This window comes from Delphinapterus leucas, chromosome 15, assembly GCF_059928025.1.
Source record: "Delphinapterus leucas isolate spDelLeu-1000000601 "Yukka" chromosome 15, BTC_Dleu_Yukka2, whole genome shotgun sequence".
Taxonomy (NCBI): domain Eukaryota; kingdom Metazoa; phylum Chordata; class Mammalia; order Artiodactyla; family Monodontidae; genus Delphinapterus; species Delphinapterus leucas.
This window is the reverse complement of record NC_143143.1, coordinates 22412277-22438672: the sequence shown is the minus strand read 5'-3', so window position 1 is coordinate 22438672 and position 26396 is coordinate 22412277. Positions and strand designations below refer to the sequence as shown.

Here is a 26396-nt window from a genome sequence, read left to right as displayed (position 1 = left end):
TTCTATGAATTTCTCCAGAAAGGGTACGGAATTCTTCCCAGGACACAGCTGCTGCTCTACATAAACAGGTTTCTCAAGCGTATTATTTCTGGGGTTGCCCAGAGAAAAGCAAATTGCTTCGGGTATCCTCTCCAGATATACCTCGTCTCTTCTCTTGCCAGACCCTGGACCCTGGCTTCTAGGATCTTTAAGCCCTTCTGGCTTCCCTAGATGTCCCCTAATGTGGGTCTCCGTCACTCGTGTCCTCAGCAATTAGTCACTGCCAGGTAACCGGCACCCTCGTCTTGCCCCCGGCCTGTGAGCCTCCAACAGAGGCAACTGTTTTTAGGGAGCCCCCATTCCTGCCTGTCACACGGCTCTTTTAGCAGATGCATGGCTGGTGGCCAGCACATCGAAGGAATAACTCCCTAAGAGTGGGCACGGGGTGCAGGGGAGCAGGCGGGGAAGTGCTGTGGCATCAGGGATCCTTTCCCCATCTGCAAGGATACAGGAGCCAAGGTGGCCTGAGATGCTTTTCCTTTGGTGGGTGTTCCTGGAACACAGTCTGTCTCAGCAGCTTAGAGCCCTCTGATTTCCAGCTCTAGTCTTGGTGCCTGAGAATCCACTGTAAGTCAGCAGCCTGGGCATGAGCCCCCCTTCCGGAGGCTAGGGTTCCAGGCCTGGGCCGGAGACTGATTTTCTGTGTGGCCTTAAGCAAGTTACTGTTCCACTCTGAGTTTTTATATTATCCACTCAATGATCTGGAAAGGGTTTTGTTTTTCTGACCCTGTGACTCAAAAAGAGCTGCGTAAGCGGTAACATTCACTGAGATGGCCAAGGGGGCAGGCGGAGTGGGATGCTTCACTGAGGGGGAGAAGATCAGGTGCTCAGCTCTGGACAAAGCATGTTTGACAGGCCTGTTAGACATCTGAGGAGAGAGGTCAAGCTGATTAGGGCGCAGGAGAGAGATCCAGGCTGGAGACACATGTATGGTCATTGGCAAGGCAGCTGGGGTTCAAGCTACAATACTGGATGAGATCCTGTATGGAGTGAGTGCGAGTAAAGGAAATGAGGAGGAATCATTAAAAGAGACTGAGAGTAAGAGGGAAATCAGGTGGAGGAAAGGGCTAAAGGAAGTGAGAGGACAGGACGTACATCAAACCAATGTGAACTCTGCTTCTCCCTTCCTGGTTGGAGCATGAACCTACTGGCACTAACCAATCTTTACAAGTCAGGGCTAGCAAGGAGAGTGACAATCCACAGGGAAAAGCAGTCTGCCATCTCTAGGGGCCGAGACAGGTCTTCCAGGTCTTAGTGCTACCATTATCTGTAGATAGAAGGAGGAACTTACCCTGAAAAAGGATAGTCACCTCACTTGCATTCAATATTATCTCAATATCAGGTTCAAGTTGTGCAATGACAGAAGAGGTGGTTGTTATATCACATGATAAAAAGTTTGGACTTTATCTGGACAGTAATGAACTCAGTCAACAATTTATTTCTAAATGATTACCTTGGTAACCGAGTGGTAAATGTATTAAAGGAGAATTTGAGAAATGCTTAGAAGAAGAATTCCTTCTTCTTGGAACCTGGTAACTTAGTGACTAAGTAAGGCAGATAGGGTTAAGGGCAAGGAGACACAGAAGTATGATGTCTAGGTGTTTGACTAAGTAAACTGGGAGAGGTGGTTGTAAGACTCTGAGAGGAATAAGTTTGGAGGCAGGAACACAGAATTCAGTTGTGGTCATGATAATTTATCTATGCTGTCTGTGAAATACTGAGGTTAGTGTATATTTAGTAATCAGCTGGATATTTAAGTTTGAACTCTGGGGGAAGTAAAGATTTTAATGTGGTTAGGAAATTATTGAGAGAGAGAGAGAGAGGGAATAAATGGAATGAGAGAAACTGTTGGGTGTGCATGAGTCCTTGGAGAACAACAATACTTTAATAAAGAGGAAGAGAATCCTATAATCAATATTGAGAAAGAAGACTGAGAAAAGGCAGGATGTGATAACAGAAAGGTAGAAGAGAGCAGTGAAAGGGCTGATTAACTTTGCTGTTTAATTTTAGCTACCCTTAATTAAAACTTCAGTCCACCAGAAGAGCCAGTCTGCCTACAAAAGGAGAAAGAGAGGGGAGGAGTGAGCAGGGCAGGGGCATTTGCTCAGAAGAGCAGGTATATTTTCAGACTCTAAGATCCAGCTTTTTGATGGAGTCATGACTTTTTTCAGTCATTCTTCTCTACCCACCCCTGGGCACCATTCTGTCGTCCACGTCCCTCCAGGGCCCAGGTACTCTGAAAAGAAGAGGGTCCTGGGAGAAGAGAAACAGAGACCCCTGGGGCTGTGAGCTGGATATAGAGCCTGTCCCACAATGGGTTTGCGAGGTCCCCAGATGTCCCAGCAAGCCCCGCAGAAGGTATGAGAGAATGTGATATCTGAAATGTGTAATGCAGAAAGGGCCCTACTAGGGTCTATCAGAACTAGGCTGATAGGATCTCTGCCATATTTTGATGCTACTATCTCCCCACACAGCTACCAGGACAATTGAGTCAGGAGAAGATTATAGAGAACTCATACCACCTCTTAAATGCCCTAGTCCAGAAGTGACTTGTGTCACTTCCACCTGCAGTTCATTGTCCAAAAGTGGAATTTAATAGCCTCACCCTCACTATAGAAGAAGCTTGGACATGAGAGAGACGTGCACATGGAATCTTTAGAGAATTCTACTGTCTCTGAGGCACGAAGGGATAATAAACTCGCTCAGTGTCCCAGAGCTGGTAATGGATAAAGCTAGACTGAAACCCAGGCTGCCCGGCCCCAGAGCCTGTCTTCTTGAGCACAATGCTGGTACTACAGTTCCACACGGGAGATCTACTGAGATCCAGAGGGCACCTTGTGCACTTTCCTCCTGTCCCCATTCTCTTCTCAAAAGTGACTGCCTCCTCTGCTTGAGTAACAGGGTGTTTTGTACTCCATAATCTTTAGCTCACTATGGCCAGTCAGCCCTGCCTTCTTACTTGCTCCTCTCCATAAAATAAGAGTCTGTCCTGAGCAAGGATTCACCATGAATGCATCGGCCAGAAAGAGCAAGACCCACCCCTCAGAAGCCCGGCTTGCCCCTCAGCCCTAGCAGGGGTGTTCTAGCTGTCTCCAGCAGTCTTTGCTGGTGGCTTTGAGCAGAGGTATCTTTCTCCCTGGTTCAATGGAGGTTGGGAGGGAAAAGGTGCTGGGAAAGTTGCACCAGGATACTAGACATCCCCCATCCCCTTACAACTCCCCAAAATGGCTCTAGAAGAAAACAAACAGTACAAGCCACTACTTGTGACGATCCGGACTTATCCAATGCAACATCAATGTCAACCCAGGGCCTACATGCCTGGGCCAGGCACGCTGCAGACTTTACATTGTGCGAACCTTTCAAAGATCCTGTGGGACAAATCTTATTAACAACCACCCACTCCTCCACTTTTCAGATGAGAAGACAAAAGTTAGAAGAGGTAAATGGCTTGCCATGGGCCATCTTATAAGTGTCTGTGCCAGCACTTAAGCTCAAGACTTTGGGATTCCAAAGACCCTGCATCTTGCCAGTACACCACACTGTTTCTCTTAGAATCCCACGTTAGTACAAACAGCCAACATTGATTACGCGAAGCACTGTGTTATGTACGTTTCATGAATTATTTCATCTAATACTAACAGTGACAACAACAAAGAGCAACCGTAGGAAATAGGTGTCACTATTAGCACTCCCATCTCACAGATAAGGACACTGAAGTGTAGAAAAAGGAGGTCCACGAAAGTCAAAGAGAGCGTAAGCGGCAGATCTAACTCTTAAACCCAAATCTCTCTGCCTGGGATCACAGGCTTTAACTACTAGGCAACGCTGCCACCTGGCTGTCATTGAAACGAGAACATTGGAGACCTGGGACTGGGAGAGGGGAGCAGGTTAGCTACAGAGAACTTGTGAAAGTGCTCCATTTGGCTGTATCTGTTCATTCACACTGCAAGGCCTCCCTACCATAACTGGAGATTACGTTATATAGTTTTTCTAAGCGATTTTCTCTCCATGAGGGCTTGTGATTGCTTTCTGACCTGTTATACGTGAGCATCTCCTCCCCCTTCTGAATCATTCAATTCCTGCCAAGTTCTCCACCCCAGCTGTGGCCAGGAACCAGGTTCTGTTGTGTGCACAGAGAGAACTGAACTTCTGATCAGAGAGAACTGAACCCGCAAAGTCCCCATCCAAGACCTAACCCCAGTGTTTCCTAGACAGTACCAGGTAAGATGGAGGTGAATGACAGCTTCTTTGGGTGGGTGGGTGTTTATATGTGTGTGTTTATCTGCCACAGGGCAGTAAAGTATATACTGAACTTAAAATCTGAAGACCCAATTTCAAATTCTGGCAGTGCCACTTACAGCCCTTGAGCAAGTCTCTTAACTTCTCTGACACTTCTTTTCCTTTACTGCAAAATGAGGATGGTGATATCGAGAGAGAGGGCTGAATGGGAATATACATGTGATATGCCTAGCACTGTGGCCGGCACATGGGTGATTGATTTAATGTTAGACAGCTCTGAATGTGGTGGGCTGTGGGAGGAGGGTACCGAGAGGGGCAAAAAAGACCCAGAAGTTAGACACTGGAAAGAAAACTCCATTATGCAGGAGTTTGTTCACAGTATATAAGGTGAATGCCTTTTATTAAAAAATATCTGTTTTATATCTAACATGGAAGAGGCTGGCCTCAGAATTTGCTGGGAGTTAGAAGGCACCTCAACATTTATTGAGCCCTTATTCTGTATCAGACTCAGTGCTGGCAAAGTGATTTACATTGACTATCTTGCTAATCCTTGTGGAAGCCAGATAGTGGGTGTTACTACGATGCTCTCAAGTTTGGAGACATGAATGGTGGTCAAGATCACTCAGCTGGTACCCAGTGGAGCCCAACCTGGCTCTGTAACTCTAGGATCCCCTGTAACACGCTAAGGATGGTGCCTCATAAAATAAACAGCTTTTCAGTCCAAATGCTTGTGAAATCAAAGCTCTGTTGCAAGAATTCTTCAAGGCACTGTGCACCAGTCATATGGGATTAGGGTCCATATAATGACCTCGTTTTAATTTCATTACCTCTTTAAAGATTCTATGTCCAAATACAGTCACATTCTGAGGTATTGAGGGTTAGGACTTCAACATATGAATTTTGAGGGGACACAACTCAGCCCATAATAAAGGATTAATTAATTTCCACATTATTTCTCTTGGTGTTGTTTTGGTCTTTAGCCACTTATTAAGGGGTTGTTTGCACTGTCCTTGAGTATTTTAAGGAGGATCCTGCAGTGATGTAAACACCTGTGTATAAAAATAGCAACTGAGTCTGGCTTCTTGCTCTCAATGAGCTCATGCCTGTGGAGAGAGGTATGTGTTGGAAAAAATAGCAGGAAAAGCAGGTTTTAGAACTAGCTCTGCTACTAAACTTGCCTTGAAACCTTGGGGAAATTTCTGTCCCTCTTGGGATGTTAGCCTAGAATGGGGGTTTTAAGCTCAAATGTCGACAAGAGCTGGATAGGTACAGTAAGTGCAGAAGCAAGTAGCTGTAACAACATAGGGAGTAGTGGAAACCCTGTTGAATTGGACAACATTCCATTTAATTTTCAGCTCCAACCAGTTGGTGCCAGGTTGAAATAAAGGCCCAGTGTTGCCAGGCCTTCTGAGTTTTCAAGAGAAATCTTCAATTCACATTTTAAATGAAATCTCCCAAATTGTAAATATTGGCAATTCAAATTTTTTCCTCCAAAGGATGAGGGTCAAACGTCTGAGCCAGCTGGTTATCTTAGGGTCTTTCTTCCCTTAAGTGCTCTGATAAAACAAAAGACAGTACTGTTTATTGACAGGTACTAAAAAGGAAGGGGACATACTTTAGTTCATGTGGTCTAAGGGTCCACACAGACAAGGAAACTCTAAGGGATGAAGCTTTCCCATATCTGTCCTCTTTTCTACAGACAGTTGCAGGGTTCCGAGGGCAGCATCTAAATTAATTGGGGTTTGGTTATTGCGAGTCTAAACAGGTTGAAAATAAATTGAGTCAAGTTTTATTGATCTCTTTTATGGGTCTATTGTCAAACAGTATTATCTTATTGCTGAAACGGGGAGGAGGCTTAATTGTTTGCGGTGATGAAGTGCTTGAACCTCAGAGCTATCTGTGAAGTGGCTTTCTTCTCATAGAACAGAAGTTCTAGCTTAAGCCAATTTTCACAATCAAACTTCAAGAAGCATCCTAATAAATGAGCGTTCTGCTCCCATGTTAGAAGCATTTGTTGGGATCTGGAGTGGCAAAGAAACTTTATTTCACAGGTCAAGTGATGTATTGGTAATAGCTACCTGGATGCTGTCCTGGGGAAAACCCCGAGGCCAGATCCCAGTCCAGTAAGGAAGGTGCTGTGATATTAGGCTCCTCTGTCCTGAGTGTGGTGGTGCATATTTGTCAATATTCTTAGAGTCTCAAGTGACAGAAACCCAATCTCAGGCAGGAAAGACTGTTGGCTCATAGAATTCAGGACAGGATATTACCAAGACAGGGGTAGAGATGCAGACGGGCCTCAGGAACAGTAGTTCTGAACCAGAGACTTGCATGCCTCTGAGATACTCTCTGCCCCTTATTTCCATGTCTCTGAAATCTTCCATGTTTTCTTCACTCATGCAGAGCAGTTACCTCCACATGACAGGAATTATAGCCACCGACAGTTTCCAAAGTGTGCATTTCATGGCTTCCACCTTATACACACTTTGGTAACAAGCACACACACAGATTTTGGAGAGGGATTATGATCAGCCCAGTTTGGATTAAAAAATCGTGGGAAATGACTGCTCAGCTCTGGACCAGTCAACTTTGAACAGGGGGTGGAATCATCTAAAAATATGTCAGTTTCCATGAGAACCATACATTTGGGCTCGGTGGGAAGAGAGGCCTCCAGACCAAGGACAACATGAGGTACAGGACTTTCAAAATGATGAGTTTCTACCAAAAAGGGGACGACCACATGGCTGCCATCCCAGGGGGTACAAAAAGAGAAGGAGACCCTCAGAAATATGTGCCAACCTTATCTGGTAGCTATAGCCCCTCCCCATCATTTTTGGCCTCATCTGGGAAGAGAAATCCCCACCTAAATCAGTAAGTTGTGCCTTCCAAATTCAAGTGAGCTGAAACAAAGTTATCACTCTAGCAGTTAACCAGGAATGTGTCTTCATTTTGTGGAAGAAGTTCTTGCTCTAATGACCGACGTATTAGCCGTCTCTTCTCAAGGCAGGTGGTGGCCTGAGAATTCTGTGCCTGCTTCCTGAGGACTGCTCCACCATGCGATGGCTGATGAAGTTCCGGGTCCTCTGGGACATCCACAGATCCCGCTGTGGCTTCTACCCTGCCCCTCAGTACCTGCGTTGCCAGTCTTTGTCAGGAGCTGGAGCCCCAAGATGGAATGACTATGATACACCTGAGGAATTTAACTTCGCAAGTGATGTACTGGATTACTGGACTCAAATGGAGAAGGTAAGGAGGCACCCATGCTGGGGGGTGAGAACAGGATTAACCTCTTGCTCCTAGTAGGTTGAGGGGCACAGAACTAAGAAAGGCTTCTGGCTAAGCTTACAAGTATCATGAAAAGCTTATGTTTTGGGCTTCAATTCTCAGCCTGGACACTTCCTCAATTCTCTGAGCCCCAGTGGTTTTATCCGTGAAATGGGGATAAACTCATTTAAGAAACAAGACAGCAGGTGAAAGTATCTGGTACACAGTCAGGTAACTGTGACCAAGTGTCAAGTTCTAATCACAGGTCAGCAAGTCGATGTTGGTCTGGATTCTCACCTTCAGCTACTGGAACTGTGAGTCTAACTAGAATTCCTCTCATCACACTTGGGCTTGACTTCAGCCTACACCGAGAGGGACGGTACAGGCAACCTGACTGTGCACATGAACATCTGACCATGTAACAAAATCATGTCATCTATCTTCCTATGAGGATGGCAAGTACATCTGGAGTCTTCCCTATCAACTACCTACTTGAGCGTGTGGCTTTAGGGTGTGTCCAGAGAATCCTGTCCCTGTGATCTCTGCAGAAAAATGCACGTTCTTGGTTTCTCTTTTACCAAGAGACAGACCAAGAGGGGAGCAGTGGTGACACTAGGAGTTGGGGTAGACAGTGGGTGGTGTTCCAGCTACTAAGTCCCAGCTGGTAATGTCCACATTGTGAAAACCCACTGAACACTGTCTTTGTACAGAAGAAAGAATTCACCTAAGATGGAGCCAGAGAGTTGATGTATTTTTAATTTCCCATGAACATACATTCATATGTTAGTATTCAAAGCTGACATGCCTTTCATAGGGACCTTTTTCCTACCTCCATCTTTTTCCTTTTTCTGAATTTCCATAATAACTCCAGGGAAAATAGAGCCCTCAGTTATGGAGAGCCCTTTTTCATGTGCCATGTCAACCACCTTGCACTTATTATTCTGATTAGATGGACACTTTAATTATCCCCATTTTCCAGTTGAGGAAACTGAGGTTCCAAGGGGTCAAATACCTGCAGAATTCACATACCTAATAAGTGAAGGAGCAGGATTTGGGTCCAGGCTGTCTGATTCTATAATCCACTGTTTAACCTGGTCTCACAACCTGATGATGTCCAAACATCTCTGCCTTCAGACTACAAACTGACTTTCATCACTGCCCAGACCAAAACTCAGGTTAGACCTTTTGAATTATGAGAAATGGCTGGAGAGGCCATCGTTTTTTTCCTGCATTTGTCTTCATAAAGTCCTTATTAGTTCACACATCAACCCCTGGAGATTATCACCATGTAAATATTTGCCCAGGGAATGCCGCGTCTTTGTTGGGTCATTGTCAATTCCTCCATATCTCCAAACTTCTCCTACCCCCAGCATCTCCACCCCATTTACATTCATTCTCACAACAGTTCTGATCTGTCTGTTTCTACTTTTCCAATTGCCTTGATCATGACCAGTGTCTCTCTAGTGACGTATGGTGTCTGACACCTAGCAATCCCTCAGTACACCTTTGTGGAATACATTAATTTTGAAACTTGCTGTATGAGCACTGTATGCATTGATGTTGCTCCCATGGAAGACCTTCTAGAGGGCACGCCACCGTAGCCCACTCTGGTTTTCTGGGCCTCCCCTTACAACTTAACAAGCATCATTCAGAAACTGATCTGTAGCCTAATCAACAACACAACCCAAACCATAACAAATAGAATTGATTTTCACTCAATATTCAACACATTTTACTTATTAAAAATGTTAAGTTAGAAATCCAACATTTTAATGTAACTTTTTTTTTAGCATAATCCAGGCAACATACGTCCAGGGGTGGAATATAGTCACTCATTCAGGCCACCAATTTACAACCCGTGACTATCCTTGGGAATTAAACTCTATATTACTCTAGGCTCCAAGGATACTACACTCCAATTGATTCATGGAGCAGCCTCCCAAATCTATTCATGAGAGGTCACGTTCATGTCCAAAATCATTCATTCTGTCTCTTTGATACTGCATTCATTCATTCAATTAGGATTTAGTGAGTACCTCACATGTGTTTTCAGGATACAAGTGTTTTACCTCTTCGGTTAGAATTATTCCTAGGTCTTTTATTCTTTTTGATGCAATTGTAAATGGGATTGTTTTCTTAATTTTTCTTTGTGATAGTTAATTGTTCGTGTATAGAAATGCAACAGAACCCACACAGTTCAAACCTGTGTTGTTCAAGGGTCAACTGTATTTGCTTTATGCATTAGGTGCTCTTATGTTGGCTGCCTATATATTTACAATTGTTATATCTTGTTGGATTGATTCCTTTATCATTATGAAATGTCCTTCTTGTTTCCCATTATGCTCTTTGTTTTATTATTTTATTTCTATTTTTTAAAATTTATTTTATTTATTTATTTTTTGCTGTGTTGGGTCTTTTTTGCTGCGCGCAGGCTTTCCCTAGTTGTGGCGAATGGGGGTTACTCTTCGTTGTGGTATGCGAGCTTCTCATTGCAGTGTCCTCTCTTGTTGTGGAGCATGGGCTCTAAGAGCACAGACTTCAGTAGGTGTGGCTTGTGGGCTGTAGAGTGCAGGCTCAGTAGTTGTGGTGCCCAGGTTTAGTTGCTCTGCACCATGTGGGATCTTCTAGGACCAGGGCTTGAACCCGTGTCCCCTGCATTGGCAGGTGGATTCTTAACCACTGTGCCACCAGGGAAGCCCCGCTTTTTGTTTTAAAGTCTATTTTGTCTGATATGTGTATTGGCACACCAGCTTCTTTTTTTTTTTTTTCACTTCCATTTATATGGAATACTTTTTCCATCCCCTCACTTTTTCAGTCTGTGTATGACTTTAGATCCGAAGTGAGCCTCTTCACAGGATATAATGGGTCTTTTTTTTTTTTTATCAATTCAGCTACTCAATGTCTTTTGATTGGAATATTAATCCATTTATATTTAAGTAATTATTGCTAGGTATGTACTTATTGCCATTTTGCTGTTTTCTGGTTGTTTTGGTAGTTCCTTTTTTGTTCTTTTCTTCTTTTTTTCCTCTCTTCCCTTGTGATTTGATGACCATGTTTAGTATTATGCTTGAATTTCTTTCACTCTTCTGTGTGTGTACCTATTATAGGTTTTTGGTTTGTGATTGTCATGACATTATATATATATATATATATATATATATATATATATTTATATATATATGTTGTTGTTTTTTTAAGTTGATGATCTCCTAAGGTCAAATGCATTCTAACCACCCTACATTTTTACTGTTCCCCCCCATGTTTGTTGTTTTTGATGACATATTTTACATATTTTTCTTTTGCATATCCATTAACTGCTTATTGTGGGTATAGATGATTTTATTTCTTTGCCTTTTAACATTCTTACATAAGTGCTTCCTGATCTTGGAGAAGTGGCCTAATGTAGGAGATGTCCTATGGGCCCAGCAGCACACTCCCCTCTGGTCACCAGAGTTATATGCTCTAGGGTTATATGCTCTATGGTTCCCCCCTCTATGGGCTATGTGGACCCTTCTGTTGTGGCATGGCCAACTACCGTGGGTGCACTGGTAGTCAAGGCTGGCCCCCAGACTGGTTGTCTGAAATTTTCTGTCTCATGTAGTGGTTGCCAGCCGGTAGCCAGGGATGGTCCCTGATGTGGCTGGCCATGTGGCCTGGGATGTTCCAGGGCTGATCTTGGCCCTCTGATGGGTGAAGCTGGATCCTGGGATGGCCGGCCATGGGGTTGGGTCACCTGGAGCTGGGGTTGGCCCACCAGTGATTGGGGTCATCTTTAGATTTAATTTAACCCTGAAATTCCTTATTTATATTCCAGAGTTGTTGTTTTTTATTTATTCATTCAGTACATATTTAACGAACATTTACTATGTACCAGGTGCTCTTCTAAGAGCTTTGATAAAGAATTTAAAAGTTATCACTATTTTCTTGTTGCTGTTTTATTGAGATATAATTAAAGTATAATTATCACTGTTTTCCTAAAAAACAAAAACCAGCAGTTTTTCAGGTCAAACTCAGCACACTAGCATGCATATCGAAATATTTAGACATAAAATCTGGGGTTTTCATTGCAGAAAAGCTTTTAGTAAAGGATTTAACTTTTTTTTTAATAGATAGGTTATTAAGATTTCTATTCATCAACTTTGGAAAGTTAAATTTTTTTAGCAATTTGTTCATTTCATTCAAAATGCCATAAAGTTATTTTTTGACATAAAGTTATTAATATTTTTATTATTGCTATTTTAATGTCTAAGATTTGTAATAATGTACACTTTTTATTCTTGATATTTTTAATATGTTTATTCTCTTTTTTTTTCTTGATAAGTCTTCCTAAGAGTTTACCAATTTTATAAATCTTTTCAAAACCAGTTTTGGTTTTACTGATATTCTCTCTTGTGTATTTGCTCTCCATTTGATTGATGCCTACTGTTATCTTTATTATTTCTTTTCTTGTATCCTCCCTTGATTTAATTTGCTATTCTTTTTTCAGCTTCTTGAGATGGAAGGTTATGTCCTTACTTTTAAGCCTTCCTTCTTTTCCAATATCTGCATTAAAAGTATAAATTTCCCACTAAGCACTCCTCTTAGGTACATTACACAAATTTTGATATGTCACATTTTATTATCATTAAGTTCAAAATATTTTTTATTTGCCTTTTGATTCTTCTCTGGCCCATAGATTACATAGAAATGTATCGGTTAGTTTCCTGATAGTTGAGGTGGGTTTCCCATTGTCTTCTTGTTAATGATTTCTAGCTTAATTCTATTGTGGTCAAAAAGTATACTCTGAGTTTTGAAATTTCTGGAGGTTAGTAAACATTCCAAATGCAATGGAAGAGAATGTGAGTTATATCATTGTTGGGGAAAGTGTTTTATCTATGTCAATTAGGATTTAAATTTTATGAAATCTATCATATTCTATCATTAATTTACAGAAATTATAGAAATTCTACTTGTATTTCATTTTAATTAAAAATAAGGCAAGCCCTTTCTATAGGCAGTAAATTCTTATGTGTTTTAACATTCAGAAAGCATCATCTCATTCATCAATCACATGAGTAATTGATCTACTTTCCCATTTTCCTTCTTTATATTTTAGTTAGAGATTAACAAGGAGTAGCTATGTAAGTTTTTGCTTATTTAAATCAACTGTATTTACCTATAATTTACCTAGAATACAACTCACACACTTTATATGATAGTTTAATAAGTTTTAGAATATTTCAATCACCTCAAAAATTTCCTTTTGTCCTTTCCTAGTCAATACCCCCCCATCCCCACCCTGAGCCCCAGGTAGACACTAATTTGCTGTCACTAGCCATTATATTTCTCTTTCCTAGGGTTTCATAGAAATGGAATAATATAAGATGCACTCTTTTGTGTCTGGTTTCTTTTACTCAGCATGTTTTTGAGATTCATTCATACTGTCTTGTGTATTACTTCTTCATTCCTTTTTATTGCTGACTTAGTGTTTTATTTTTTAGATCTATTTCTCAATTTTCCTTTGGCTTCAAACTTCACTGCATAAAACTTTAAATCTCATATCCAGTTTAAAGGTTGTGTTTTATCTTTTGAAAACATGCTAATCTTAATATCACATTATCAGATTAATTCTGAGACCTCAAACCATAAATGCTTAAGCAATATCTTCTTCAAGTTGCAAGAGTTAGGAGTCTAAACATTTGTCTGAATAAAAACAAAAATTATTTTTACCTTGATACGCCAAACTTTCTATCATTTTGTAAACTCATATAGAAATACTATATAGTCTGTTCCCCTTATATAGACAGTGCACAACTAGTCATTTATACTTGCTAACATTCCTTAATCTGTTGGAGAATAATTTTTTTCATAGCACTGATTTTTCCATAGATATGACTATACGTATATACATATATCTGTGTGTGTGTATGTATGTATATATGTATATAATTCTTATCTCAGGTGAGACACACTCTTTTGTTCCAATCATATGAGGCAAAGATGGTAGGATCATGTTTGCACATATGTGGGAAATAATTTCTGGTAGATTATACACCAAAGAATTATCAGTGTTGACCTTCAGGGAGTGAAAATGTGATGAGAAACTTGAAGAAATTTTTCTGTTCAGAAGAAATTTTTCTGTTAGTAAGATTGTGCTTTGCGTGAACTTTTACTCTGAACATGCTTTGTTTGGGGAATTGAAAAAACTTTAAAAAATCGTTTTACTTGGGGAAAATAAAAGACTTGATTTAAACAAGAAAATGAAAGTTGTCCATAAACATTTAAAACTGTTTACATACATGTGTATATGCATGTCTTGTTCACCATTGTATCATTTTGGTCTAAGAACAGTGCCTAAGAAAAAATGAGAATTTGGCAAATATATATTGAATGAATGAATGGATACTATTATATAAATTTGGTTTTAATGTAAATATGGTGTTGCTTTTCTAAATTGATATTGTATTATAAGATTTCTACTGCAAAAATATTCTGAAAGTTTTTTTGATTGGTTTTATCATATTCCATCACATGGAAGTAACAATTCTGTCGACAGCATATAGTTGAATTCTGGGTTTTTATCCATTTTGCCAACCTAGTTCTTTTGATTGGGGAATTTCATTCACTTACATTTAAAGTAATTACTGATAAGGATGACTGACTATTGCCATATTGTTAATTGATTCCTTGATGTCACAGCTTTTGTGTCCCTCAGTTCATCCCTTACTGCCTTCCTCTGTATTTAGTTGATTTTTTGTAGTGATATGTTTTGATTTTCTTTTCGTTTCCTTTTGGGAATATTCTGTAGATAATTTCTTTGTGATTACCATGGGGATTACATATAACATTCCAAATTATAACACTTCATTTGAAACTAATAACAACTTAACTTCATTCACATACAAAACCCTACTGTTTTCCGGTTCCCTTGCACCTTCCTATATTATGTTATTGATTTCATAAACTATATCTTTACATATTGTCTACCCATTAACATAGATTTATAATTATTTTTTATGCTTTTGTGGTTTCCATACAGTGAAAGAATAAAAAGTGAAGTTATGAACCAAAATTATAACAATACTGTTTTTATATTTGTCTTTGTATCTATCTTTATTAAAGAACTTTATACTTTTATATTTAAGTTACTCTCTAATGTCCTTTCATTTCAACTTAACTCCTTTTAGCATTTCTTGTAGGGAAGGTCTAAGGATAAAGAACTCCCTCAGTGTTGTTTTTTTTTAAATCTGAAAATGTCCTAATTTCTCCCTCATTTTTGGAAAACTATTTAATTTGTATTGGAGTATAGCTGATTAACAATGCTGTGATAGTTCATGTGCAAAGTGAAGCAACTCAGCCATACATATTCTCCCTCATTTTTGACGGACAATTTTGCTAGATATAGAATTTTTGGTTGACAGTTTTTTTTTCTTTATCACTTTAAATATATAATCTCACTGCCTTCTGGTCTTCAGTCCACTGGTAATCTTATTAAGAATTTCACCTGATGAGTCACTTTTCTCTTGCTGCTTTTAAGATGCTCTCTTTGTCTTTGTCATCTGTAGTTTGATTGTAATGTCTCTCTGTGGGTGTCTGGGTTTTCCTACTTGGAGTTCACTGAGCCTCTTGTATTTGTCCCTCCATGCCTTTCCTCAAATTTGAGAAGTTTTTAGCCATTATTACTTCAGATAAGTTCTATGCTCCATTTTCTCTCTTTTTTCTCCTTCTGAGAGTCCCATAATGTGTATATCGGTCTATTTGATTGTGCCCCATAAGTTTCTTAGGCTCTGTTCATTTTTCTTCTTGTATTTTTCTTTTTGTTCTTCTGACTCATTAATTTTAGATGACTTGTCTTCAAGTGTACTGATTCTTCTGCCTACTCTGTCTACTGTTGAGTCCCTTTGTGAAGATTTCAGTTCAGTTATTGTATTTCTCAGCTTCAGAATTTCTGTTTGGATCTTTTTGTAATTTGTATCTCTTTGTTGATATTCTCATTTTGTGCATATATTATTTTCCTGATTTGCTTTAGTTCTTTGAGTTTTCCTTTAGCGCTTTCAGTGTATTTAAGACAGTCATTTAAAAATCTTTGTCGGGGGGGCTTCCCTGGTGGCGCAGTGGTTGAGAATCTGCCTGCCAATGCAGGGGACACAGGTTCGAGCCCTGGTCTGGGAAGATCCCACATGCCGCGGAGCAACTAGGCCCATGAGCCACAACTACTGAGCCTGCACGTCTGGAGCTTGTACTCCGCAACAAGAGACGCCACGACAGTGAGAGGCCCATGCACCGCGATGAAGAGTGGTCCCTGATCGCCGCAACTAGAGAAAGCCCATGCACAGAAACAAAGACCCAACACAGCCAGAAATAAATAAATAAATAAATAAATAAAATTAAAAACAAAAAATCTTTGTCTAGTAACTGCAGCCTATGTCTCTTTAGGGTCAGTTCCTAGAGAGTCAAGTTGTTACTTCGAATAGGCTGCTTCTCTTTTTCTTTGTAGACCTTGTGATCTGTTGTTAAAAATTGGATATTTAAAAAAAATAGCCTCCTCTCTCAGTCTTTGCACCCTGGCTCCATGCAGGGAAAGACCTTCAATATATAATCTGCTCAGTATGAAAACTTAAGGTCTTCCCTGGCATGTGTCTTTCCTGGTCCTGTCTATGTGCTTTTTCTTTTTCTTTTTTTTCTAGTTTTGGCTGCTGTTTAAAGTTTTAATTTTCTTAAAAGTCTCCTTAGGGGGCTTCCCTTGTGGCGCAGTGGTTGAGAGTCCGCCTGCCGATGCAGGGGACATGGGTTCGTGCCCCGGTCCTGGAAGATCCCGCATGCCGTGGAGCAGCTGGGTCCGTGAGCCATGGCCACTGAGCCTGCGCATCCGGAGCCTGTGCTCTGCAACGGGAGAGGCCACAACAGAGAGAGGCACGTGTACCGCAAAAAAAAAAAAAAGTCTGCTGCTTCTGGGGGACTTAAATATTCTATTCTTTTTTGTCTGTAGTCTCTAATCCCTATGTAACCACAGGTCTACAGTTTCCACACACTCTGACATTTGCCACTGTTTTAAGATACCTCCAATATGCCATCATACCCGTCTGAGCTCCAAGTCAGTCAAGACAGAAACCAGTGCCTAAGGCTGCCTCCAGACTAGCCAGAATGTTGCACACAAGTTTCAATCTTTTTCATCTATCCCAGGGGAGGGGCTGGGAATTGGGTGGCTTCCTCTGACTATGCTGCACCGCATCAGAGAGCGGGTGGTGCAAGAATAAGCAAAAACACCACAAAATTTCTTACCATTTTGGTTATGACTTTTTATTGTTTGGGCATTTGTTGGTTGCTGTGGATTTGTGACTCTTTTCTAAATTCCTACAAAGCCATCTTAGTCAATTGTTGTTTACTTGATGTTTTTGTGAGGGGAAAAAGGCCCTGGAGCTTCCAAGGCTGACTTCTTGCACCTCTTGAGGTACCTAAATTTAAAAAATAATTTCCTCAAATATTTAGGAATTAAATTATTCTCTTTTATTTTGTTGTAATAACAATAACAGCAGTAATTTTATTGAGCACCTACTATATTCCAGGCACTGTTATACACACTTGACCTTTTAAAATAATTCATTTGAACTTTACTACATTCTAGGTAGTATTATTATACCCTTTTCATAGGTGAGAAAACTGAGGCACAGAGAGAAACCTACTGTCCATGTGGAACTAAGACAGACACATGGGGAATAAAATTGTAAGTCTTCAATAAGTAACATGAAGGCTCTTCATGGTTTTATGTGACTTAAGACGAGGGGGTTACAGTAGACCAGAAGATGTTGGCTGGATCACACCTCCCCCCAACTTCTCTTGGCGCTATAAATGTTTTAAAATGGGATCTCAGACCTTGAGCTACACTCACAGTGGAATGTGACTGTGGTAGTGGATTGGCCAAATTAGTGCCCCTTTCCTTTGAATCAGGAAATAACATGTAGAATATGATCCTAACCAGGAGGGCAAGAGAGGTCCAAACCCAGCCCTGTGGTGGGTGAATAATCAAGGGGATGAAGTGAAGTGGAGTTTCAGAGAGATGACAGACTTAACCCGTCGTGCAGCCAACGTCTTCACACAGACCTGTGGCCTCCAGGAGGGAGACCATCTAGCCTTGATTCTGCCTCGAGTGCCTGAGTGGTGGCTGGTGATCGTGGCCTGCATCCGAACAGGTCAGTGACCCAAGCAGACCTTTGGGCTCACCTAGAGCCAGTTTGTCCTGAAATACTAGGCGCTTTCTCTTCCCCCCAATTTTTCCTCTTCACAGTCTTTCTTTTTCTCAGACTTACTCAAATATTATTTTACTCCTTCTCATCCAGTCTCTCCCTTATACTCACACCCTCTCAAACACAATGTCATAATTCTCTCTCTCTCTCTCTCTCACACACACACACACACACACACACACACACACACTTTCTCTTACATGGTCTCAGACATTCTTGCTTCTTTATAAGATTCATCAATTGTTAACGTTTTGCCATATTCGAGCCCTCTCTCCCAGTGAGTCATTTCAGAATCAGTTGCAGACACTGTGACACCCATAAACACCAGGTAAACACTGCAGCATGCATCTGCTAAGATCCAAGACATTTCCTTCACATAACCACAGTAGAGTTATCACACAAGAAGTTTAACACTGATGCAATAGAGTTACCTGATATACATCCATCGTCAAAATTCCTCGATTGTCCCAATAACGTCCTTTATAGCATTTATTTGGTTTAAATCAAAAATCCAATGCATTGCATTTAGTTGTTATATCTCCCCCGTCTCCTTTAATCTAGAATGTTTCTCTACGTTCTACACTGTCTACATGACGATGACAATTTTGAAGCATCTAAGCCAGTTGTTTTGCAGAAGGTCCATCAAAATGTGTATTTCTGACCCCTTCTTCATGATTATCTTCAGGTTAGACATTTTTAGCCCAGGTACTAGAAGGGCAATATTGTGTCTTCCTTGGTGCATCACATTGGGGATATATAAAGTTGGTTTGCCCTAATATCATTGATATTGTTTTATCACTTTAGAAAGGTAGTATCCACCTTTGTAGAGGTACCTTTTACTTTTGTAGTTAGTAAGTAATCTGTCGTATAATATTTATGGGACTGTGTGAATATCCTGTTCCCCAACTGTCTTTCACCTTATGGTTTGACAATCCACTGACGATTCTTGACTGAATTGAATATTTTAATGGTGATCTTTTATTAGGATTTTCTATTTATATCATTCCCTCTACATTTATTAGTTGGCATTCTTCTATAGAGATTTTCCTTTCCCTTTTAATTGCTTATCTATGCATTAATCTATATAATCAGTATGGGACTCATGGATTCTTTTTCGAATCACTTCAGTTGTTCTATAATGCATGCTCATACAACAATATGTCGTGCTCTTGGTCACATATTCTCTGTCTCATGTTTTCTCACAAATAGTTGATTAATCCATCAAGATCAAGAATTAACAGCAGTGGCTGAGGGAGTATAGAAAGCCATGCCATCTGTATAGTGAAGAGATGGTCCATGAGAAACCCAAGACATGACTTGAGACCTCTGGGATAAGAAGAATTAAAGAGGAGTAGAAGCGAAGGACGGAAATTCCAAGGATGGTCATAGCACATGGAAATGCTTAGAGTCAGGAGTAGCCTATACGAAGAACGGCCATCTTGAAATAGAGAATAGAGTTGTGCGAGAGAAAGATGGAGCGTGAGCAGTGCACTCAAAGTCAGGATGGGGAGTGTGGTGTTTTCCTGGAGACAGGGTCCAGGTGTTAGTGGGGAGAAGAAATGTGGAGGGGAAAAAGTCAGTGCTCCGTGGAACTAAGCAGGCTAATAATACGGAAGGTGGGTAGTAGGAAGATTCAGGACAGGGCATCTGGTGGAGAAATTAGAATGCAATAGGGGCACACAAAGACTTGAGCTAATTGTTGGTGATGGAAGATGGAAGGGAAAGTAGAAAAGTTCAAAGGACATTGCAGTTAACTTTGGGTATGACGAACGAAGGAAAGAGAGGAAATTCAAGATGACACAAGGAATGATGACAACAGATGAGAAGAGATTCACGATGACAGAGAAGGAAATGAGAGGAGAAAATTGGGGGCACGGAGGCAGAGTCAGGGACACTGTCCTACTTGTATCTTTCCCAGATCCTGTGTAAATTTGTATGGAGAAGGACTCACCTGTCTACTGGCTAGATCCATTTAGAGTAGAAATTATTAGGGCAGGCTTTTCAAATTTTAATGTGCATAGAAATCCCTTGGAGATCTTGTTAAAATGCAGATTCTGATTCAGTAAGTTTGGGGTGGGGGGTGAGATTCTGTGTCTTAGGGGGTGTTGATGCTGTGGACCATACTTTGCATACCAAGAAGTTAGGGGATGTCTGTGCAGATAAACCAGGTCTGACAGCCAAGGTTGTGAGGCTGTGAAAGAGATACCAGAACAAACAATTTCTTTCTCTTCCCTAGGGATCGTCTTCATGCCAGGGACCACCCAGATGAAGGCCAAGGACATTCTCTACCGACTACAAGTGTCTAAAGCCAAGGGCATCGTGACCACAGATACCCTTGCCCCAGAGGTGGATTCTGTGGCTTCTGAGTGTCCTGCTCTGAAAACCAAGCTCCTGGTGTCTGACCACAGCCGTAAAGGGTGGCTGGACTTCCGATCACTGATTAGGTGAGTTTCTGGTCTGATGAATGTGCTTTCTGAGGAATGGCAGGAGAAAGCCACTCACTGCCTAGTGCTGGTACAGAAGCAGCCAGTGGGAGGAAGCTCACCAGGTCTGAGCTTCTCTTCACAGCTATGTCACTGATTTGCTGTGCAACTTTGGGCTAGTTCCTACTCCTCTCTTGGCTGCAATTGTTTTATGTATAAAATGGGGAAATTGAACTTCTATGGCTCTCTCTCTAAAATATAATCACCCCTGTGCAAAGGAGATGTGTAAAGTCAGAGGGTTATTGTGTTGCATGTTCCTTGTAGGTGGGGAATCTGAAATATTATTTTTATGTAAATAATAAACAATTAAAGAAGCTGAACAAAAGGTTCAGATGAATTTTTAAGGTGAAACTTGAGACTGAGAAAAAAATGACAGGCAGCTTTGGGAGCAAACACTTTCCATGTCCTAGGGGGTGGGTGTCTATAGGGGCACCTTGAAGGAAAAGTTAGGGAAGTGCTGAAGGTAAGAAAGACCCCTCCATCTCCAAAACTCTGTTTCCGCAAGTCTTTAGGCATTTTTCATATCACACAAAAACCATGCTGGATTTGTTTTCTTGAAGTAATTCCACAGTTTTTAAAGCTCTTTACTTCAACCCCCAAGGGCAAATATTACAGTGAAATCACATCTTATGCTAGATTCTAAAGTCAGAGAATTAGATTAAAATAGCTTAAACAAAGAATACTCATTAAAACTCATCTAAATTGCTCAGACTCAGTATGGTATCATTTCTCCACAAGAGCCAGGGCTCCCTCCAGCACTGGGATTACTTGCAGCCTCTCTGACTGAGTACTATAGGAAGCTTGCATTTACAATTGTAATAGGCCCAAGAAAGAGACTCTCAGCCAAGGAGTAGCTCCCCAAGAACCGAGGCAGATGGAGGGAGCTACGGATTCTACCTTCCACCTCAAGCTCATGCTAGGGCAGATGTACATATATATATTCCTTACACTGTCATTCTCCCTAGCTTTCTCTTTCCCATCCTTCAACACCAAGTTTATGAGGTTAAATTCCCGTGAAGCTAGTCTGTGTAAAATACAAGGTTAGCAGTGTAACTAAAAGCATAGTATATGGATCACACTGTCTGAATTTGAATCTTAGCTCTGCAGCTTGCTGGCTATATGTCTTCAGGTAAGTTACCTAACCTCTCTAAGCCTCAGTTCCCTCATCTACAAAATGGGCATAAAAGCAGTACTTGCCTCTTAGGGTTGCTCTGACGATTGAATGAGTTCTTATTTGTAGATCATTTAGAGCACTGTCTGGAATCATTGGAAATACTATTTCAATGTTTATTAAAATATAAAGTAATCCATCATATTTTCCCCATTTTTTAAAATGAAGAAATGTCAGTCCACCTATCCAAGTCATCCATAAACTTTGTTTGGTGCCTAATACTGGGAGTTGCAAACCCCAGTTTTCTGACTCCAGGACTCTTAATTGTTTCTTTTGCTTCCCCAGAGGATGGAAAAACAGGAAATATGACTTCTATCCTTTTGTATTGAATCCCTTTGCAGATCAGAATCCCCAGTTCATACCTGTATTAAGTCAAAGACCCTGGACCCAATGGCCATCTTCTTCACCAGTGGGACCACAGGCTTCCCCAAGATGGCAAAGCACAGCCATGGACTTGCTTTGCGATCCTTCTTCCCTTCATGGTAGGAGAGAGGGCACCAGCTTAGAAGCTGGGCCACGGATCTGGGGTGAAGTGTGTATGCATATGTGTATGTGTATGTCCCGGGAAAGGAACTCTTGGTGGAATTGACCCTATGCTGTTTATCCTTTCTGCTCTCTTTGGTTCAGACCCCTAAGGGTGTGAGAAGTATAGACTGACAGAGGCATCTGAATGACAAAGGAGGCACATTTGGGTCCTGCCTGAGCACCTTTACAGGAGGCATGGAGGAGATGTGGGTGGAAAAAGCAGGCATTCTGCAAACCACACAAATGACAAGCCCCTGTGTCCCTATCAGTAGTTCCAGGGTTTGGTGGGGAAAGATAAAATGCTCCAGCAATGTGAACTTACGTGACAGGTCCTCTCCTCTCCTTGATTGTGGACAAATCCGGCATAGAGTTTCCCCATCGTGAACTGTTAGGGAAAAATAATACCTGGAACTAAGCCATACCAAGCCACTGCCCTAACCTGGAACAAACATAGAGGCTGAAACTGGATTAACCATTTAATCAGTTTTAAACCAAACTCTTCTCCCTTCTCTCCATCCCCCAACTAGTAATATTCAAACCAGACCACGTTCTATATACTTTGTACCTTATTAACCAGACCAGGGGGACAGAGAAGGCTTTTTGTAGATGGTTGGTATCTGTGCTAATGATAACAACTGAGTAGCAGAATCCTGGAGGAATGCGGGTGGAGAGAAGGGAGGATAGTATAGTAGTCAGAATGGTATCTGAGGCTAACTGTATTTTGGAGTTAGCAGGAAATTACTGCAGCTGAAGACATCTGATGTCCTCTGGTGCCTGTCAGACACAGGCTGGATTCTGGCTTTTGGAGGGTCCCTGCTTGAACCATGGACAGCGGGGTCTACAGTCTTTGTCCATCATCTGCCCCAGTTTGACCCCAAGGTCATTGTACAGGTAAGAGGACGAACCTTTCGATATCAACAAACTCCCGGAAAAAACATTTCGAGTTCAAAAACTGGATCCAACTGAGAAAATACTTTATTAGCAAAGAAGCCTCTTAGTATAACTCTTAGCATAATATAACCCTGGCTCTGGGTTTCTCAAAGTGTGAAGCACTGAATCAATCATCGTATCAGAATTACATCAAGAGGTAACTTTGAAGAAAACACACATTCCAAACCTCTCCCTAGACCTATGGATCAGACTCTGTGGACCTGGGAACCAGAATATACGTTTTGAGAAATGAAAGCAAACAGAACAAGCTCAGGTCTCCTGGATATTGGATCCTGGCTCTACCAGGGCCAGGTGCTGGTGTGTGAATGTTGTATTTGTGTGGCTACTCAATTTAATGACATATTTAGAAACAAAGGCCTTGGAATATGACAGATCTAGTTTCGTATCCCATGATTGACATTTATTGGTGGTTTGCTTACCACTCTGAGCTTCAGTTTCCTTATCTGTAAAATGAGACTCTTAATGGTTACTATCTCCACAAAATTGTTGGGAATGTTAACGAGATGACATAGGAAAGGTGTGTAAAGTGCTTAGCCCTGAGACGCACCCAGAGAGAACACTCAGTAAGTGGCAGCAGTTGCTGTTATGCATACACCATGATAATAACTGAGGTCACCTGCGTGAGCTCCTTCAGCGTATTTCTCTTCACTTAAAAATTGTCTTTGTGGGCTTCCCTGGTGGCGCAGGGATTGAGAGTCCGCCTGCCGATGCAGGGGACACGGGTTCGTGCCCCGGTCCAGGAAGATCCCACATACTTGCGTACCGCAAAAAAAAAAAAAAAAAAAATTGTCTTTGCGTCTCCGCTCACTCCCCTGCTTTCTGTCTCAGAGGCAGACCTGTCCCTTCACCTCTCAACGTCCAACTCCCTCCTGACACCTGCTGCCGATCCTGTTCTTTTCCCTGCCCTTGTGTTTGGAGCCCCTCTCTATTAATCTTTAACTCATTAAACCTTTTCTCCTGTATTTGCAATCTCTCACTTTTCATTGACTCTACTCCCTCAGCCCATAAACATATTCAAAGTTCCTCATCCTAAGAACACCCGCCCTTCACCCTGGTACACCTCGGACCAGCCCCCGTCTCTCCTCCCTTAAGGTCAGATTGCTCCACAGAACATTCTCCACTTGCTACAGCTACCGCCTGTTCCCCCAGCTCACCCCTGAACACCGTAGTCATCCAAGGCTCTGCCCTCAACTTTCCCTCCCCTCTAAGCAGCTTCCTTTACTTCCATTTCTCCAGCAGGTACATCCACTCAGGTGGCTCTCAAAACTGTCCAGTCTTCTCTCTCCAGGCTAGTTTCTGCCTGTTTTTCTGCTGGTTGGTTAAGTTCATCTGCTCATCCCTCCAGCACCTGAAACTGTACCTCCCACTTCTCATTCCCTGCCCCTATGTCAACATCTGCCTCTCCGTCATTATTTTCTGCCTGCATCCTGCCAGTCTCTGAGGCATAGAACTGCACGAACCACAATGAACCACCTCTCTCCTTCCCCCACCAGGTCTAATTCTCCTTCCCCTACAAGGGGTGTCCCCACAGTCTCAGTGTATTTTAAGCTTGAATTATTTCAAAGAACTGAGTCTACAAATTTACCCCAAACCCTGCATTTGAAAGTTCAATTGTTTAATTTACTTTACAATTATTACTTTCGTGAATTTTTAAAAATAAACTTTTAAAATTACTTGGTTTCAGTCTCTCCTATTGAAGATGGGAGATAGTGACTAAAACGAAAAATGTTAAATTAAAAATTTACCATTCAAATTCACAAAACAAAACTTTCCCTTCATTCCCTCCCTACCCATCCGCTGAGCTTGACACATGCCATGTACGGAATTCATGCTCCATTTAGGTATACTGAAAGAATTAACAGATGAATAAATGGGCTGTCCTAGAGGAGAGGTCAGAATTAAAATGCTAATAACAAATCTATGTTTTAAATTTTAATGGCAAAGATAAAATTTTTTCTCTCCTAACTTTCTAGACTTTATTCAAATACCCTATTACCCAATGCTTTGCTGCGCCCTCTGTATTTCGAATGATTCTGCAGCAGAATTCCACCAGGTATGGTAGAAGTGGCTGCGGTTGGTAACAGGAATCTTCGGGTAGGATTTTAAGTAATCTGATGCACTGTGGTCTGACTGATTTTAGCTATGGTGCTTTGAGGATACTGTGTGTGTGGGTGGTGGGGGGTAAATGTTGGTGGTGATATTTAGCAGCTAGTCTAATTGGTTCTTTCAACAGGATTCAGGGAACCAAATGAAACACTCAGTGAGCCTTGCAACATTGTGGGTTTTTTTTTTATAAACATTTTTGTTGTCAAGTAAACATACAGAAAAGTATATAAGATATACATTTACAGATTAATGAATTGTTGAAAATAAAACAGCTATGTAACTGCTCACTGAAGGCCCAAAGATAGAACATGGCCAGTGTCCCCAGAGACCTCCTCATGCCTCTCCATCTCCACTAAAGGAATCCACTATCTTGCCTTTTATGGTGTTCATTTCCTTATTTTCCCTCATAGTTTACACAGGAAATATCCCTAGACAAATTACTTTACTTGCTTTTGAGCTTCATGTATTCGTACATTATTCCGTAATATCTGCTTCTTTTTTCAACATTATGTTTCTAAGAAGTGTCCGTGTTGTTAAATAATGCTGGAGTTAATTTTCATTGCTGTATAACATTACATTTTATGAAAGTCGCACATTTTTGATCAGTTCTATTATTGGGCATTTGGGTAGTTTTCAGTTTGGGACTATTGATGATTAATGCTGCATTGAATTTTTGAACATGTACATAAACACGTAAACACACATTGCTGTAGATCTTCTCTGGGGGAGGAATTGCTAGGTCACACTGTCATTGCACCCTACTACCTTATTTTCCAAAGTATTGAACCAAGGTATGCTCCCCCTAGCAGGGTAGGAGAATTCCCATTGTTCCACATCTCTGACAATATTTGTTTTTGTCCAAGTTTTAATTTTTGCCAATCTGATGGGTATGTAGTATCACACTGTAATTTTATTTTTGCATTTCCCCATGTTTGTGGATTAATTTTTAGCTCACCTGAAATCTGCTCTTTGAACCTTATGGTTGTTTATGTATGTTTTAGCGACTCTGAAATTGAAATGGCTACTTCAAAATCAGAGCTAACGTGTTTTAGACATATAAGACTTAAAATATCAAGGAGTTCAATTTATGAAGATAACTGAAATACAGCTTGATTTTATTCATGAACCCTCAATCTGACAGAATTATGTTTCCAACTGTATTTCTAAGCTCATATTACAGCTACTTGTTGCAACGTTCTTGAGATGGTGAACAAACCCCATACAAATTCAACCAGGGCATGAATATTGACTCTATTGGAGACTCTGCCCATTTTATGTACATTGGATAAAGCTCAAGAAGAATGAGGAACATACCCTCAATGAAGCCAGCCCTGCTGTCCATCACTACAGGCTCTGTATATATGAGGAGAGGGTGACAAGGGATTCTGCCACCTCCCT

At 41.1% G+C, this 26396-nt stretch overlaps 1 protein-coding gene across 1 annotated transcript in view; it reads left to right on the top strand.

Moving 5' to 3' along the window:
• The first annotated feature begins 614 nt into the window (after positions 1-614).
• LOC149747407 (acyl-coenzyme A synthetase ACSM1, mitochondrial-like) overlaps positions 615-26396 on the top strand; it is a 50420-nt gene continuing 24638 nt past the window's right edge. The window contains exons 1-7 of the mRNA XM_089896066.1: positions 615-4260; positions 7279-7521; positions 17498-17708; positions 19999-20206; positions 21758-21898; positions 22673-22832; positions 24866-24945. Of these exons, the coding sequence (XP_089752192.1) occupies positions 7330-7521; positions 17498-17708; positions 19999-20206; positions 21758-21898; positions 22673-22832; positions 24866-24945 (992 nt within the window). The 5' untranslated portion in view covers positions 615-4260; positions 7279-7329. The remainder of the gene's footprint in view (positions 4261-7278; positions 7522-17497; positions 17709-19998; positions 20207-21757; positions 21899-22672; positions 22833-24865; positions 24946-26396) is intronic.